At 42.1% G+C, this 16940-nt stretch overlaps 1 protein-coding gene across 1 annotated transcript in view; it reads left to right on the top strand.

Moving 5' to 3' along the window:
• usp43b (ubiquitin specific peptidase 43b) overlaps window positions 1-16940 on the top strand; it is a 116736-nt gene that overhangs the window by 42019 nt on the left and 57777 nt on the right. Inside the window, 2 exon segments of the mRNA XM_080446887.1 lie at window positions 9853-9945; window positions 16645-16780. Coding sequence (XP_080303013.1) covers window positions 9853-9945; window positions 16645-16780 — 229 coding nt within the window.

The following is a 16940-nucleotide window of genomic DNA, read 5'->3' as shown; positions in this document are numbered from 1 at the left end:
ATAACAGAGCTAAATTAAATTTCAATCAGAGTTAAACCTCTAGTGAGTCTGTACAACACAGTCTTATACTGTACAGTATGTGCCTCAGTTGGCTGGAGTTCTATACAGGGGCTGGTCCTCATTACATACTGTGACACTATGTTTGGACCTCATTGATTGTATTAGCATGTAATTGCTAGATACGGCACATACGTAATGGACATGTCATTATTTATTTTACAGAAGGACCTCTATCCTCAGGGACACAGATGCCTGTCTTTAGAGAACAGAAAACTCATTACATCCACACAGCCCTTTCAGTAATTACCAGGCAGGCAAGAACTATTCAATGACCCGACAACCAACCACCCTGTGACCTAACCTCTGTAGCTCTTAAGTAGGTAGAAAACACTGCTGGCACAAGTACTTAGTCATCATAGCACTTACTTACTGTCCTCTGTGAAATAATTGGGGTTGTTGGCTTCATGTCAAAGGTCAAAGTGTTTTAACTGCGCTGTCATAACACAGTTAGTCACCAAAAATCCCTAAAGCTGTGGATTACCGTATTTCAGTTCATGGAGTGATGTGTGTTTTGTTCTCTGGTGCTATTATTGGTTTACCTCTCATTGGACAGTGAAATGTGACAAACCCCTGGGTCACCACACTTTATTATCAAGTATTTCTCATGCGGTTGGATGTCATTGCATCCCCTTGTTGTCGTATTATTTCATTGGGCTTGGACTCTGCAGTTAACTGAAGCCAGAGTCCCTCTTTTTCCTCCTGGAGATAAAGGGGACAGTTCAGTCTTCACATAATAGAAGCACCTGACAGCTGTGCTCTCCTGGTAGTGCCGCTGCTGCATCACTCAGACACCCAGCGAACAAGATTCTTGCCAACAGATCGGTGCACAGGTTCAACCAGTCTTCAAAAGGACACTGTGTGCCAGGTCAGAGACATCATGAGAGAGCTGTAAACTTATAATAAATGGTAAATGGTGCATTTATATAGCGCGCTTTACATAGATTGTGCATTACGTTCACCCATTCACACACACATTCATACACCGGTGGCGGGGGAAACCATGCAAGGCACCAACCTGCTAATCGGGAGCAATTAGGGGTTCATCATCTTGCTCAAGGACACTCCGACACTAACTCTGGGGGAGCCTGGGGGGAGCCCGGGATCGAACATCCGGCCACTCTACTGGCCACTCTACCCCTGAGTCACTGCTGCTCTATATATTATGTATACAATATATTAAGGCAATGATCAATTAAACTGTTCATAGCAATTGTGTTTTTTTTTTTCTCCAGTCCATCATAAAGGAATTTGAAGACATCCCAGAGTCTGTTGATGTCTTCATCCACCTGCTAATATTCCCTTTGTTTGTTGAATTTTCCTCCATCTGCTGACTCCTTGGAAAATTGGCAGCTTGATGCTAATGGTGGCTATACATCTGTCAGAGCGCATCTCTTAATTGCTACCCCCACTGACAAATGTTTCAGCTCTGACACCCTGGGTGTGTCTAGACAGGAAGCAGCAGTCCTAGCAGCCTGGCAGGCAGAATCTGTTCTTCTCTCCCACTCAAACAGTGTGCTATGCCAGCCAAGCAGCGTGCTGGAGACGGAACAGAATCGCTACACAAGGCAAGGCTCTAAATGCCCGGCAAATAGCAAACTTTACCATATAAATGTACAGCGTGAAGCTGCTGTAGTTCTTCTGCACTGCAAAACTAATCGACTGCTGTAGCCGGTGTGTGCAATGCTAAAGAGAGACAGTGTTGTCTATCTCGAAACCATTGCAATTGAACTCAACAGAAATTTTTGTTTTGATCTTTTCTTTCCAAAGCAGTGCCCAAAGTGTAATATAACATGCAGAAGTTGACAGGCCAGAGAATTATCCCTCTAATAGCCTGGTTGGTCCCTATGCAATCATCATGGTCCCTTACACATTGTCACATAGCATACATGGTTGGCTGACTTAGGCCTATTTGTTTAAGTGGCAAGGAGGCCATTGATTCTTTGGCATTATTCATACTGGAATCAATGAAATCGAGATTTGTAGCGTGAGCTTTGGGAAAAAGTTCTCTCAAGGTGCATTTCATTCAGCTTCATTTAAAGGGATGTTAGAGTGACAGAGCTGCTTCAGGCAGTGTTCATTTATGAATCTATTATTCATTAGCCATTCTGTCCATTTCACACAGTGCTCAAGACTCTTCCCACAGGGAATTCGTAAATAAGCCTAAGACGTCTCATCGGTGCCAACATCGGTGCCAACATCGGTGCCAACATCGGTGACTCGCTGGTCGACGTTGGTGGATAGTGCCTCTGTGCTTTCCGCCAATTGTTGCTCAGTAAAGGAAAACCAAGTGGCGAGCACTTAAGCCATTAGAACCGGGAACACATCTGTGTAACCACTTTAACCATTATTTTATACTTTGGCTATTAAAAAATAGCAGATATACAAGCTCATGCGCTATGAGCTTGTAGATCTGCAATTTTTTGAAAAATCATGAAATATTTGTGCAAATCTTGATCTGTGCTTCTGGGGGTCCCTGGAACAACATATTTTGAGATGGGGGTCCGTGGCCAAATACATCATACTGTACATACGTATGATACATACATCATACATCATTTTGGGGGTCCTTGACATGGAAAAGTTGGAGCACCACTGATATAGCAACATACTGCTAGGATTTAGAAAAAGATAATTACATATGTATTCGACCGCGGACCCCCATCTCAAAATATGTTGTTCCAGGGACCCCCCGGAAGCAAATTTTCACGATTTCCCCAAAATTTCAGATCTACGAGCTCATAGCGCGGCACTCGGTGCCGCACTATGAGCTTGTAGATCTGCTATTTTTGAATAGTCAATGAAATCTAAAATGACACAGATGCATTCCCGGATTGAATGGGATAAGCATGTCAAACTATGGCCCTAGGAGCAGCGTCACTGGAAGCCCTGCTCGTCTCTCCACGGCATGACAAGTCACCTCTCTCTCTCGCTCTCTCTCTCTCTCTCTCTAAAGAGTCCCCTGCCTGAATCAGTTTGACTCCCTGACTGACCTTTGTTTTGCCTTCTGTCCTGATTTATTTATATTCGAGGGAAAAGCGTTAGATAAGTGGTAGTCCGGTATTCTTTCAGCTCATAAAGTAAGCTGAATCCCCTCTTTTTGTGTGTGTGTGTGTGTGTGTGTGTGTGTGTGTGTGTGTGTGTGTGTGTGTGTGTGTGTGTGTGTGTGTGTGTGTGTGTGTGTGTGTGTGTGTGTGTGTGTGTGTGTGTGTGTGTGTGTGTGTGTGTGTGTGTGTGTGTGTGTGTGTGTGTGTGTGTGTGTGAATGGTATTTCAATTGGTGAATAATGAGTCTACTCTTGTATTAAGATGGCCTTTTACATTTCAGAGCTTTAGTCTTTTGAATAAAGACTAAAGCTGCCAACTTCATATTGTCATGCTTACTGGGGAGCATTAAAGGAGTAATTCACCCCAAAAATGAGTATGTTTTACCCCCCTGTCCGTCCGTCCGTGTGTCCGTCCGTGTGTCTGTGTGTCCTGTCCGTGTGTTACCAGCTAATCTCCGGCACCGTTGGCCACCGTTGATGCCAATTCAGAACCTCTGCCCCAAATCTTTCACATGGGCCTGTCATAGCGCCACCAGGAGGCCGATTTGTGCAAAACCCATTTTTTCCCATTACTCCTACAGATTTTATCCAAACGTCATGCAAATCGGTACACAGTATCTATAGTCATGTGATCAACACGGATCTGTCCGATTTCCCATATTCCATCCTCATTGGCTACGGTTGGCTTCCAAAGTTTGCAGGATTGGTCTTAGTAGGGGGTACTAAGTGAAAAATCGTTACGCGGCGGATAAAAGCATGAAATTTGATACAGATGTCCCTTGGGTCATCCTAAAACATCCTAGAAGGGGTGCCCAAAAAAATCTTAAACAGGAAGTGAGTTATGGACAAAATCCAAAATGGCCACCTAAACTGTTGACCGTTGACTCAAAAGACACCAAAATAATCTCCAAAAAGCATAAAATGTGGCACACATGTCCCTTGGGTCATCCTAAGACATCCTAGAAGGGGTGCCCTAAAAAATCTGAAACAGGAAGTGAGTTATTGACCAAATTGAAAATGGCCGCCTAGTGTTGTCGATTGACTCAAAAGACAACTAAAGAATCTCCAAAAAGTATAAAATGTGTCACACATGTCCCTTGGGTCATCCTAAGACATCCTAGAAGGGGTGCCCAAAAAAGTCTTCAACAGGAAGTGAGTTATTGACTAAATTGAAAATGGCCGCCTACAGTGCTGGCGATTGACTCAAAAAGCCTATAGAATCTCCAAAAAGCATACAATTTGGCACATATGTCCCTTGGGTCATCCTAACACATCCTAGAAGGGGTGCCCAAAATAATCTGAAACAGGAAGTGAGTTATTGACTAAATTGAAAATGGCCGCCTACAGTGTTGAAAGATGATGCAAGATACCTAAAGAATCTCATAAAAGCATGAAATGTGGTACAAATGTCCCTTGGGTGATCTGAACGCATCCTACAAGGGGTGCCCAAAAAGGTTTTAAACAGGAAGTGACCGCCTAAAGCAGTTGACACAAAAGAAAACATAAAGGGACGTCATAAAAGTGTATAATTTGGTACGTACATTGAGTGCTTCTTAATATATCCTAGAAGAGGTTATTTATTTGCTTGTTTATTAAACTTTTTAGGAAGGGACCATGTTGAAGAAATTCTAAATGGCTGTTTAAACAGTTGACCATGGCAGTCTGCATATTATGCAGACTCAATACGACAGGTTATGCAGTGCATAACCTGCCGTATTTTGTAGTCTACCTTCTGTTTTCATTTCTACATCACTTATTCATTTTACTTTCTGCATTATTTTTTTATTGTACTCTTTGAATCTTCTTTATTTATCTAACTCTCTGCATATTCTTATTTATTTTACTCTGCATCTTATCTTACTCTGCATATTCTTATTTTACTCTCTGCATCTTATTTATTTTGCACTCTACATCTTCTTGCTTGTTTTACACTCTATCTTCTCATGTATTTTCTTCTTGATCATTACTGTTTTTTTGTGATTAGTGTTTAGTAACTACATGTATTCATGTGTGCCATTTCGCAATTACCAGCACATTGGCATAATGCTCTGCAAGGTAACCCAGCATCCCGGCATCTACACTTTCTCGAACAGAAGGGCTCAGCTTTGCAGCCACACTTGAGTTCTCTACAAACTTAAGCAGCCTCTGGCAAGAGTGTCCATAAAGGTGTCCACGAATCAGCGACTTTAATCCATCCATATTTGTCAGGAGATGGTAGAGATTGCATAGCTTTCAGGCTTCTGGACCAAATGCCAGATTGGCTGCTCGATTTGAATATTGTAGCAGTGCAGCCCGTGTGGGAGGATTTTCCATTGAGAGACTATTAAAACTTTTTTTGGCACCCCTTAGGATGCATTCAGATCACCCAAGGGACATTTGTACCACATGTCATGCTTTTATATGAGATTATTTTTAACTTTTGCATCATCTGTCAACACTGTACACGGCCATTTTCAATTTAGTCAATAACTCACTTCCTGTTTCAGATAATTTCAGGCACCCCTTCTAGGATGTCTTAGGATGACCCAAGGGACATGTATGCCAAATTGTATGCTTTTATGAGATTCTTTAGTTGTCTTTTGAGTCAATCGACAACACTGTAGACGGTCATTTTCAATTTTGTCAATGACTCACTTCCTGTTTACGATTTTTCTGGGCACCCCTTCTGGGATGTCTTGGGATGACCCAAGGGACATGTATGCCAAATTGTATGCTTTTATGAGATTCTTTAGTTGTCTTTTGAGTCAATGGATAACACTGTAGGCGGCCATTTTCAATTTTGTCAATAACTCAGTTCCTGCTTAAGATTTTTTTGGGCACCCCTTCTAGGATGTCTTAGGATGACCAAAAGGACATGTGTGCCAAATTGTATGCTTTTATGAGATTCTTTAGTTGTCTTTTGAGTCAATCGACAACACTAGGCGGCCATTTTCAATTTAGTCCATAACTCACTTCCTGTTTCAGATTCCTTTGGGCACCCCTTCTAGGATGTCTTAGGATGACCCAAGGGACATATGTGCCAAATTTTATGCTTTTTGGAGATTCTTTTGTTGTCTTTTGAGTCAACGGTCAACAGTTTAGGTGGCCATTTTGAATTTTGTCCATAACTCACTTCCTGTTTAAGATTTTTTTGGGCACCCCTTCTAGGATGTTTTAGGATGACCCAAGGGACATCTGTATCAAATTTCATGCTTTTATCCGCCGCGTAACGATTTGGCCATTTTTTGTGCTTAGTACCCCCTACTATCTGTTTTGAACAAAATGCCTCAAATCATGAACGCAGCTTGCGATTTCCGTGCAATTTCACACGCACATTCCCACTAGGCCCAGGAAGAAATGCCACCCTTTTCACATTGGCCTGTTATAGCGCCACCAGCAGGTCTAATTTAGCAAAACACATTTTTGGAACAAAATGCCTCAAATCATGAATGCAGTGTCCGATTGCCGTGAAAGGCCTAAGAAGAAAAGGCCACCCTTTTCACATTGGCCTATTATAGCGCCACCAGGAGGCCACGATAACGTACCTGACCTGGCGGAGACCTGTGCTCCGAGGAGCACTTTTTCTAGTTTTCTTTCAATTACACATCCAAGCATTGAATTCATGAAGACTTTTTAGTTTTTTATCGCATTCCTAAGTCAATAATTTTGATGAGACTCAAATGTAGGTAATTTGAGTCTCCTACTGGAGACATTAGCATCTTTCTGCCGGTCATCAAATTATTAGCTTAGGAATGCAATAAAAACTAAAAAATCTCCATGAATTCAATGCTTCATGGGGTGTGTAATTGATAGAAAGTAAGTAATTTTTTGGGTGAACTACTCCTTTAAGGCACCCAATCTCCCAAGTCTTTGAGAGCTTTTCTTATAATAACTTGTCTTTGGGATGAATTCCAGGTTAGTTCATTCTAATTTATGAACACTAAAAGTCCCAAAAGTTGATGCCCCGCCGAAAGAAAAACTGTTTAGAGTAGTGCTCAAAACCACTGTCGGTTCCTGTCAGAGAAAAGAGCTATGTTGAGAGTGACTTCAGCATGGCTGCATCTCAGACAGGGGATCTCTCTCATGCCCTGCACGCTTCTTCCATTAGGCCATCACCAGAATATCACCTCTTTTTCTTTCCCTGCACCTTTTTTCGGCATTTCGTAGCAGCAGATCTAGCAGCACATCTATGTTTTAGTGGTGCCCGGGTGTTATTTGTATGCAGAGAGCACGGCAAGCTTTGCTGTTTCCTGTTGAGAATAAGACATCCGTAGGGAAGCCATTCTACTCTGCCAAGAGAGAGAGCACCGCTAAGAGCCAGGGTCAGCTGGGTTTGCTTGAATAGGGCTTTATGCACCGCACACACACACACACACACACACACACACACACACACACACACACACACACACACACACACACACACACACACACACACACACATACACGCACACACACAGTGTCTGTCAGGTGCCAGGGGGACACAATTTTTGGCTTAATTTCCCATGGTAGGGAGACGCAGTAAATGTTGTCAGAGTTCGCTGCACGCAAGCAAGGCTTGTGGATCCAGTTAAAAAGACTAAAGGTTACAAGAGAAAGATGTGTTTTAAATAAATAAAAACATTTGCTGATTAAGAAAAGTACAATAATTACCGTATAACATAAATTGACTGATTAAGGATTGTTTTGTTCACCTTTTGATGAGCGGTTCAAAGATTTTTGGCTTGGTGTTTTTTGTTATAATGTAGACGAGATGGGTGTTTCTCCTGTGTGCAGGCCTGTAGTTCTTCCAAAGCCTTATCCAGATGTTGTATCACAGTGATAATCTGCTGTCATTCTTTGTGGACATCGCTGCTGGGATATTCTTCTCGGCAGTGTACAAAGGCTTTATGCGCATCACAACATCTCTCCAGCAGTACGATGCATTCTATACAGCTGCAGTTGCCTCGATTAATCAAATCCATCTTTGACAAAAAAACTATTTTTGCTGATGAGATAGATGGATTTATGCTTTACAGAGCAGTCATTGCTGTTGAGGTAAAGGTGTACAGGATATGATATGACTCTGAATAGGCCTATATGATGCTGAAATGAGGGTCGATTACACCGGTTACAACTGACTGTTACAGTATAGTCAATTCATCACTACAGAGGGATTAACCACTTTCAACCGGGCATCCCTATTTTGGGAATGTCAATTGTCATTATAGGCTAAATGAAATTTCAAAAAGTTCAAAATAATGTGAAAGCAGATTTACTTGTTATTTTCAGTATTTGTCGTACGGCAAAGTGCATACTGTATAAGTGGTTAATGACAGTCATTTCACTGATATTAAATCCTACGTTTTGAAAATCCTATGGAGGCCTGACTTGTCCCGTGCAAAGAAAAGAACTTCCAGTAATCAGGTCTACATCAGTTGCATGGAAATGCCATTATCTGACTCATTCTTCAATTACCTAACCGGAATAAGCAACTTCCTCCCGTAAACTTGAAGGGGGGATTTGTTGGAGCAAAGTGTAAAAAAAAAAAAGGTTAATGGAAAAAGCAGGAAGAATGGAAGATTGCTGCTGTAGTGTACAGTAATACCTTCCACGCTTTGTCCGTGTGTATGTTCAGATCCAGAGGAAACAGGGGCAGTGGTGGAAAAAGTACTCAAATTCTTTAAAAAAAAATATTAAAATACTCTGTTACAAGTAAAAGTCAATTTTTTTTTATTTACTTGCGTAAAAGTACAGAAGTATTGGCATCAAAATGTACTTAAAGTACCAAAAGTACTAAAATATTTGAAAATAGCAGATCTACAAGCTCGTTGTGAGCTTGTAGATCGGCTATTTTCAAATAGCCTAGGTATAGAATAGGGCAAAAGTGGTTAATCTATGTTTCATAATGTAATAATTTATATCTGAAAGGTAACTATTAACTATTAAGTTTTCAAATAATTGTAGTGGAGTAAAAGTACAATATTTGCCTCTGAGATGTAGTGGAGTAGAAGTAATAGTATTGGAAATTGGAAATACTAGTAAAGTACAAATACCTCAAAATTGTACTTAAATACAGTACTTAAGTAAATGTACTTAGTTACTTTCCACCACTGAACAGGGGTAGAGGCAGGCAGCTCCCGGCGGAGCTCCCGTTTTCTTTCGGCTCGGCACCGCGTCACGGCATTACAGAGATCATTAGTGGCACTGGTGAGAGAATGATGCAACAAGCTGGAAATGGCTTCCGCAGGTTCCCATTTATAGGATCCGTCACCCCAGGGGGGCTTCTCCTTCACTCCGCGTCTCCACCCCCACCCACCTCGCGCTCTCTCTCTCATTCTCACCACTTACATCACTCATCCCCCATCCCTTCCTGTCGGTTGGATCAAGGCGTTCGGTGTGGAGCTGTGTGTTCATTCTGACTCCATTGTTCTCCCATCTTATTAAAATTGAGGACGTGCCTCTTTCCTGGCCGCGGGCGCGCTCAAAGCAAGGCGCATGAGACATTTAACCACTTAAGCCCTACGTGCGTAATCTCGTAATAGCTAAAATAGCTGATCTACAAGATCACAACCTGTTGCGAGAGTGTAGGTCTGCTATTTATGCTCGTTTTGAGGATTCTTTAAGTTTTCTTTATTTTCTGGAATTGATTTATTTAAATTTTTGCCTATGATGACATACCCGAAATAGGGACGGCAGGTTGAACGTGGTTAAGTGTGGATAGAGGTGCCTGTCTGGTTTGCAGAGAGAGGTCTTGGCTAATGTGATGCTGTTGTTGTTCTCCCCCGTAGGTCTTCACTCACCTGCCCCCACTGTCTGAAGCAGAGCAACACCTTCGATCCTTTCAGCTGCATCTCGCTCCCCATCCCTCTACGGCAGACCAGGTGAGCACCTGGTCCAGGGTCAGGCCTTGCTACTGTTTTGGAAATTGTGGTTCCACGTACATTTGACGCTTCAATAGATTCCAGAAAAAGTTTAACAAAGGAGTCCCAGACCCAGAGACATAGGGACACGTTTTTGTCCAGTACTACGCAGTGACAATAGTCCGTCTGGAGCCGGGGAGCGGATCGTCCCAGAGGACAAGATCAGCCTCTGAGTAAAGAAGAACAATGTCACATTCACCCTCAGGTCACAATAACCCCTCCGCCTTCCTCACAGGTCAGCTGGAGCTAGCCTGTTCAGGAAATCCTGGCATTTACAACAAAGGAGGCCTCCATTCTTTCCTTTTCATCCACTCCCCCTCATTTTTAATCTCTCTCTCTCTATTTACCTCTTTCTTCATGTCCCCATTTCTATGTGTCCCTCTTTTCCCACAGTTTTTCAGACCTTACAGGTGGTCTGGCATGTTTATCGTAGTAACTACGACTACCATTTTCCAAAGCATGCTGTGGTTTGTTTAATTAAGAACGCCATTAGATACAGTTCATTTCAAAATCAACTTGCAGAGACTTGCTTGAGATCGATAATCCAACATACAGTACTACAGTAAATTTTTTATATTATGGCTTAAACTGTGAGAATGACTTGTTTAAAAAAAATTATATGATATATTTGTATGTTGTTGTTTTTTATCCCTGCCAAGAGGCCGGAAAGGCCGAATGCGAGGGATTATGTTTATGTCTGTTCGTCCGTCCGTTTGTGAACAGCTAATTTCAGGCACTGTTGGACCGATCGATGTGAAACTTTGCAAATCTTTCAAATTAGCCTCATGGTGGCGCTATAACAGCCTGCATCACGTTTTGGCCTATAACTCTTTAAACGTAGGTCATACAGGATTTTCCGCCATTTCACGCTTTCTTCAAAACACAGTTTTTGCTACTACTCCTACACATTTTGTCCAACTCACACAAATTGGTACATTTTATCTCCGGAGTCATAAGATGTCATCAAGATGTATCAGTCAGATGTAGCAAATTCCATTCCAATTGGCTATAACTGCCTTCCAAAATCTGGGGGCCCTAGTGGGAATCCAAGTAACACACTTTTCTAGTTTTATCTGAAATGCACACACTTAACCACCATTTCCCTCTAGGCCTAACTGCTCAGCAGTTCTAAACTTTCCACTTTCAAAGACAAAAGTTTACAGACAGGTTACAGAAGAAAAAAAAACATTCTTGCCTATTCTGCTGATTCTATGCCATCATTTTAGAAAAAGCTAATAAAAAAAGAATCTGATTTGAACATTCCGTCTTCCACCACCTGCTTAATTCCCCAGTCATGGTCCGATGAGGATGGCACAGACAAGACGTGGTGCTAATGACAGAGCTGTTGTAGAGCTGCTAGCACCTCGCCCCAGATGTACGGGTAGAGGAGCAGCTGTGTGCCCCCCCCCCCCCACACACACACACACACACACACACACACACACACATGTCAAAAGTTTGCAAGTGTGTGAATGTGTCTGACACCTGGTTTCTACAGACAGTAAATGAAGCCAATTTTTCAGCTATTTGAAATCTGCCATCTTTGATATATACAAAAAAGCAACCGGCAATAGGAACCGGAAATCAATCCCTAAATGAATGCTATTGGTTGGGTAGTTTGTCAATCAAGAGCGGGGGCGGGGAATGAATGCTATTGGTTGTGTAGCTTGTCAATCAAATCATCCCGCCCCTTCTAGAGCATAAGCTACTTTATCGTCAATTTTAAAATAAATGGGACCATAATTTACCAAAACGCATATCATGATGATTGAAGGAAGACTTTAAACTAGCGACTGGAAGCATATAGTATTTATGACAATGTTTATTAAGGTAAGAAAATCAAGTCTAAAGTTCGTCAAAAACCCATCTGCTTGCATTGACAAAAACATCTTTCTGACACAAGCAGGGGTAAAACAGCGAAACTACAGGCCATTCATATGAACTGTCACTTGAACTCACTTCCTTATTAGACTCAATGCACAACTCTCAAGCTGTACCCTTGGTCTGACATTGGGCTTGATATACTTGGTGCGTGGTGTTGCACACCGGAAATGGCAGATCTACAAGAATATCTACAAGCAGATATTCTATTTTCGGTGCTTGACACTGACACCCAACTAAGTATAAATCACCCTTAAAATCCCACACATCCTGGACCACCACACGCACATTTAGAATTAGAAGTCAACGTTGTTCATGTGTCAGCAGCACCAACTTTGTAGACATCTATACTGTTTGATGATTCGTAGCCCTCAAAGGTTTGGCGTGAGAATACAGCATGGTCGCCCGTGTGACATTTCTCTCTTTGATGACATGCGTCTCAGAGCCAAGTCGCTTGGCCACTTTGTGATGGTTAAATCTTTAACACTCTGTCAGCAGTAGTCCCTATTAAATGGCCCCCGCAAGCCGTTTTCATCCTTCCAGACAGATAGATCTTTGAAAGAGTCCATACAAGTTCAGCCAGCCCAGCCGGCTAATTCGGAAAATTGTTTATAAGGGGCGTGTTATGACAAACGGCTTGCCAAACAGGGAGTTCTTACTGTAGTCACCCCATCATTGCTGTTTGTTGAGAGGCTGATGGGAGTGAGAGAATGTACTTTTGAAGGTGTACATAAAGGAGGAAAACTGATGGATTGCCTTTTTAAGACCTCCATTCATCTTCCTCTGTGTGAAAAGATTAACTCATCTGCAGCTAGAAAGCCTTCATACACACATGCAGTTAGTTACTTACCTTACATTTACTGTATCTTCTTGGATAAACATGTGTCTGGGAGCAACTGGCATTCACACTGTGTGAAACATACACACAAAAAACGAAACACTTGGACATTCACAATTGAATGACGACAAAAGAAGATACAATACAAAAAATTAAAATAAATAATAAAATATGTAAACTAAACTAAAGAATGTTTTACTGTGAATGTATGTATGTGAATGTATGTAGAAAAAGTCTGTTTTCAAATGTGTTTTCAACATTGCAGAGTTGCTGCAACATCTGATCTGATTATATTAATATTTTATCACAGTAGCCGGTGTCATCAATCTAATTAATAAAACTGTATGTAATTGATAAGCATGCAATGACTGTTTCAGGAATTTCAATCGGAGTGTTTTATAACATTCAACATACCCATTTATTATGATTTACCCGACACCGTACCGTGAGATGGGAAAAGGTAAAAAGAAACTCGAAGGGTGTTATTAAGTTGTGCTGGTGGCAATCATAGTATCAAATTACTGTTTTAAATGAAGGTTGGGATACCAATTTTATAAATTCAGGAGAGAGAAACACAGGATAAACAAATACAATTGGAATTGATGAAACAAATCCAAGAATTTGCAGACAAAATTGGAATTGGAACCAGAACACGAAGAAGCTGATAAATTAGTTCTCTCTCCTAATTGGAGATGTATTTTTTATTGACTAAATAGATGGGGAGATATGGAGACCCCTGTTACTAGGCCTTGATAAACACAGTGTGGTGCCCCAGGGTTCCCCCCTCTTCTCACTTTACACCTAAAAAAGTGAAATTGACTATGATAAAACACAGGCATTGACACTAAGGGTTGCCCACCTGCCCCTGGCAGGTAAATAAAACTTGCGGGCAGGTGGAGTTTGCTTTCAGGTTGCCCGACCGGGCAAGTGCTCGTTTGAGAGGGGACGCAACCGTCAATAAACACAACAAGAGATTTGTAAACACCTGAATGTGGCCAGAGCTCTGTCTTCTGATCTGTGGAATGTAAAATAAGAGCACTGTTTACCTATAATGTGCTGTTTTCACTGTCGCTACACTTAAAAATATAAAATAACAAGTGTGACATTTTTTTATCGCACAGCCCCAGAAAGTAAAACAATAAGTATTAAATTGAACGGTAATTCAAAGTTTACCTATCGTTTTATAATGGACGATTTGCTTTTCGGGCAAGTGGGCATGACCTTTGGGCGAGTAGAACATGACCTGTACTTGCCCGATGGGCAAGTGCCTCTGAGACCTTAGTGTCAACCCCTGAAACACATACAGTACTTACAGCTAAAGTACTGTCTCACCACACACCACACATATGATACCATATATAGATATGGGCCTACCTAAATGCTATATTACCCCGTACATTGATGCTCAAATCCGAATACAACTCACACCTAATGCAACAGATCATGCTAAATAACAATACTTCCATAATAAATGTACTGTACTGTATGTTACTACACGCAAAACAATTGCAGAGTAGGCCTACTGTATGTCAATTATTGCACGCTCACACACACAGACAGACAGACAGACAGACAGACAGACAGACAGACAGACACACACACACACATTCTCTCTCTCTCTCTGTCTCATTCTCTCTCAGTACACAGTCTTGCGTGTACAGTACACAGACGCGGAGGCACAAGTATACAGACTTGTGTGTGTATACTGTACACAGATGTGGATGCACAGTACGCAGAAACATTGGTTACCGGCAAACAGTTCACTCTGAGTTCACAGAGGGGTGGGTGTGAAGGGGGAGGGTTCATGTGGCAGACTGAGACTTTACAGCAGCATCTATGACCCGCTGTCTGTCCTCTGTACCCTCCTGTGATAAAAAAAAAAACAAGTTGGCTGCCATCTGCCTGCATCACCTGCCATCTTCACCTCTCACAGCTTTAATGTGGGATGACACTGCTGCGCTTTCAGGGCCGGATTTGATCCACTTTCTCTTTCTTTCTTTCTGTCTTTCTGTCAGACGTGTAACACTTTCAGTAAATGTACAACGTCACGTTTCTATTAAGAGATCACGTGTGCCGGGCAAATCAGTTTTGTAAATTTGACAGCCCATATTCTTATATTTTTTAATTTAGACTAGCCCCAAAAAAATCACCCCTTTTTCTCCCAATTCGCTTGCCACTGCTGTTATTCGCTAGTACTGGCTCACCTGTCAGTGAGGAGCCCCCACCGGGAGGACGTAGCACCCTTCGTCCTGCTCCTCCTGCTCAACATTCCCTGCTGACAGATGCCCCCCCCCCAGCCCGGCAAGCCGGGACGCACCACGGTTGATTTAAACTCCTAGACTCCGTGGTGGGGGGCAGGTACTTTACCCCTGCGCCCTGACAGCCCATATTCTTAAGATGATAAACCCTGTGTGTGTCCCTACCATAGATTTAACCCATTGAGACCTGAAGCCGATTCTACATGTCTCCTAAATCTCAACAGTTTTCTGAAAAACGTATGTTTCTATATCAGTGGTGCTCAATCTTTTTCATGTCAAGGACCCCAAAAATTATATGTTTTTGGCCGCGGACCCCCATCAAAATATTTTGTTCCAGGGACCCCCCAGAAGCAAAGATTTGAGTGAAAAATGTTCGCCTTAAAAATATATATATTCAAAGATTTGCACACATTTTCACGATTTTTCAAAAATAGCAGATCTACAAGCTCGTTATGAGCTTGTATATCTGCTATTTTTGAATAGCCTAAAGTGTAAAATAATGCTTTTTAGCTCAAATCTAAAAATGACAGTTCCAGGTCTTAATGGGTTAAAATGGAATTCAGTACACAAATGGATTCGTTCCATGACCCCCAGCCCTCAGTCAAATCCTCTTCTATTATTTGAATTCCTTACAGAGGTCCATTAAACTGCACTAAAGTACAACTAAATCATTAACCTGCATTTTCCCAACTGCATTCTTGGAGGCTGCAGGCCATGCTAGTTTTTCACGTTCATTATGTTCAATATGCTGTGTGTTTAACTCTACAACGATTAAATATGCTCTGATGACATCTCAAGGGCAGTTTTTTTTTAATCTGAGAATGAGCTTTTTCCTCTGCAGTTACCAGCAGCCTTCCATATCACCATTAAAGCTAGTTATTTTAACCAATCTGTATTGCAGAGTTAATACGATATAACACATCTACAGTGGTTGACAGGTAGCCCTACCTAAAGCTCATAAGTGTGATATCTCTCTACGCCAGCTGATTGCCTCTTCACATTGCTTCTTATTCAAGCTTTTAGTGTGGTTTTCTTTTACTTACATTTTGTATCAATTGTTAGTTGGGAAATCTATTGTAATGAGGCTGGCTGTATGTCACACTGTCCACAAGGTCTTTTTATGGACTGACTGCTAATTGTTCCTATCTGTTTTAAACCGTTTCTTATTGCTGATCATCTGTCATGTTGTTGATTGTTTTCATCCTGTCTACTGTGTTGTTTGTGTGCTGATGAATCACACAATTTCCCCGTGCGGGACAGTAAAGATCTGAACTGGCTCCTCTCTGAGCCATGTTCACCTCCTGCCCCCTGGTCGTACACTCCCACAGGGTCTGTCCTCCGTCGGCTGTTATTTCAGAGAAGCCATTAGGTCCCCCCACTATCCTGCCTGTGGCAGCAGCACGGCCCCCGAAGAGGTCACGGCGCTACTGTTCCCCCGCCTTTAAAAATGCAGTAGAGATGCCATTATTTCTCACACATAAAAACCAGGTCCTAATGATCTATTATTAATGTTAAAATGTATTGATTTATTCATGGAACGTGTTCTTCTTCTGTCCCTCCCATGTCATTGGGGGGACAGGGCGTGTGGGGGGACGGGGGCTTTGATGAAAATGGCAGGAGGGTGTTGGGAGCTCAAAGCCATTCCCTGACACTGTCCTTGACTGTGTGTGTCCTCTGTGATAGGCCCCTGTGTGTGACTCTGGTGTTCAGCACCAAGGGACAGCGGTACCTGCGCATCAGCCTGGCTGTGCCTCTGTTTGGCCCGCTGTCCTGTCTGAGGAGGATGTTGGCCGACGAGGGAAAGATTTCTCCCGAGCAGGTACTGCGCGCCAGTCGTATGACCTCTCAACGATCTTCATACGTTGTCCTGCACTCAACACATCTGGAGTGCAGGAGTTTAGCAACGATAATAGCGCGAAGGTTGTTGTAACATCAGTAGAGTTCAGGAGTTCAGGTTTATAGTTCTGAGATTTATAATG

Source organism: Gymnoscopelus braueri (genome assembly GCF_963280865.1).
Source record: "Gymnoscopelus braueri genome assembly, chromosome: 13".
NCBI classification, from domain to species: Eukaryota; Metazoa; Chordata; class Actinopteri; order Myctophiformes; family Myctophidae; genus Gymnoscopelus; species Gymnoscopelus braueri.
The sequence above is the reverse complement of the archived record's forward strand: the minus strand, read 5'-3'. Positions and strand labels throughout refer to the sequence as shown.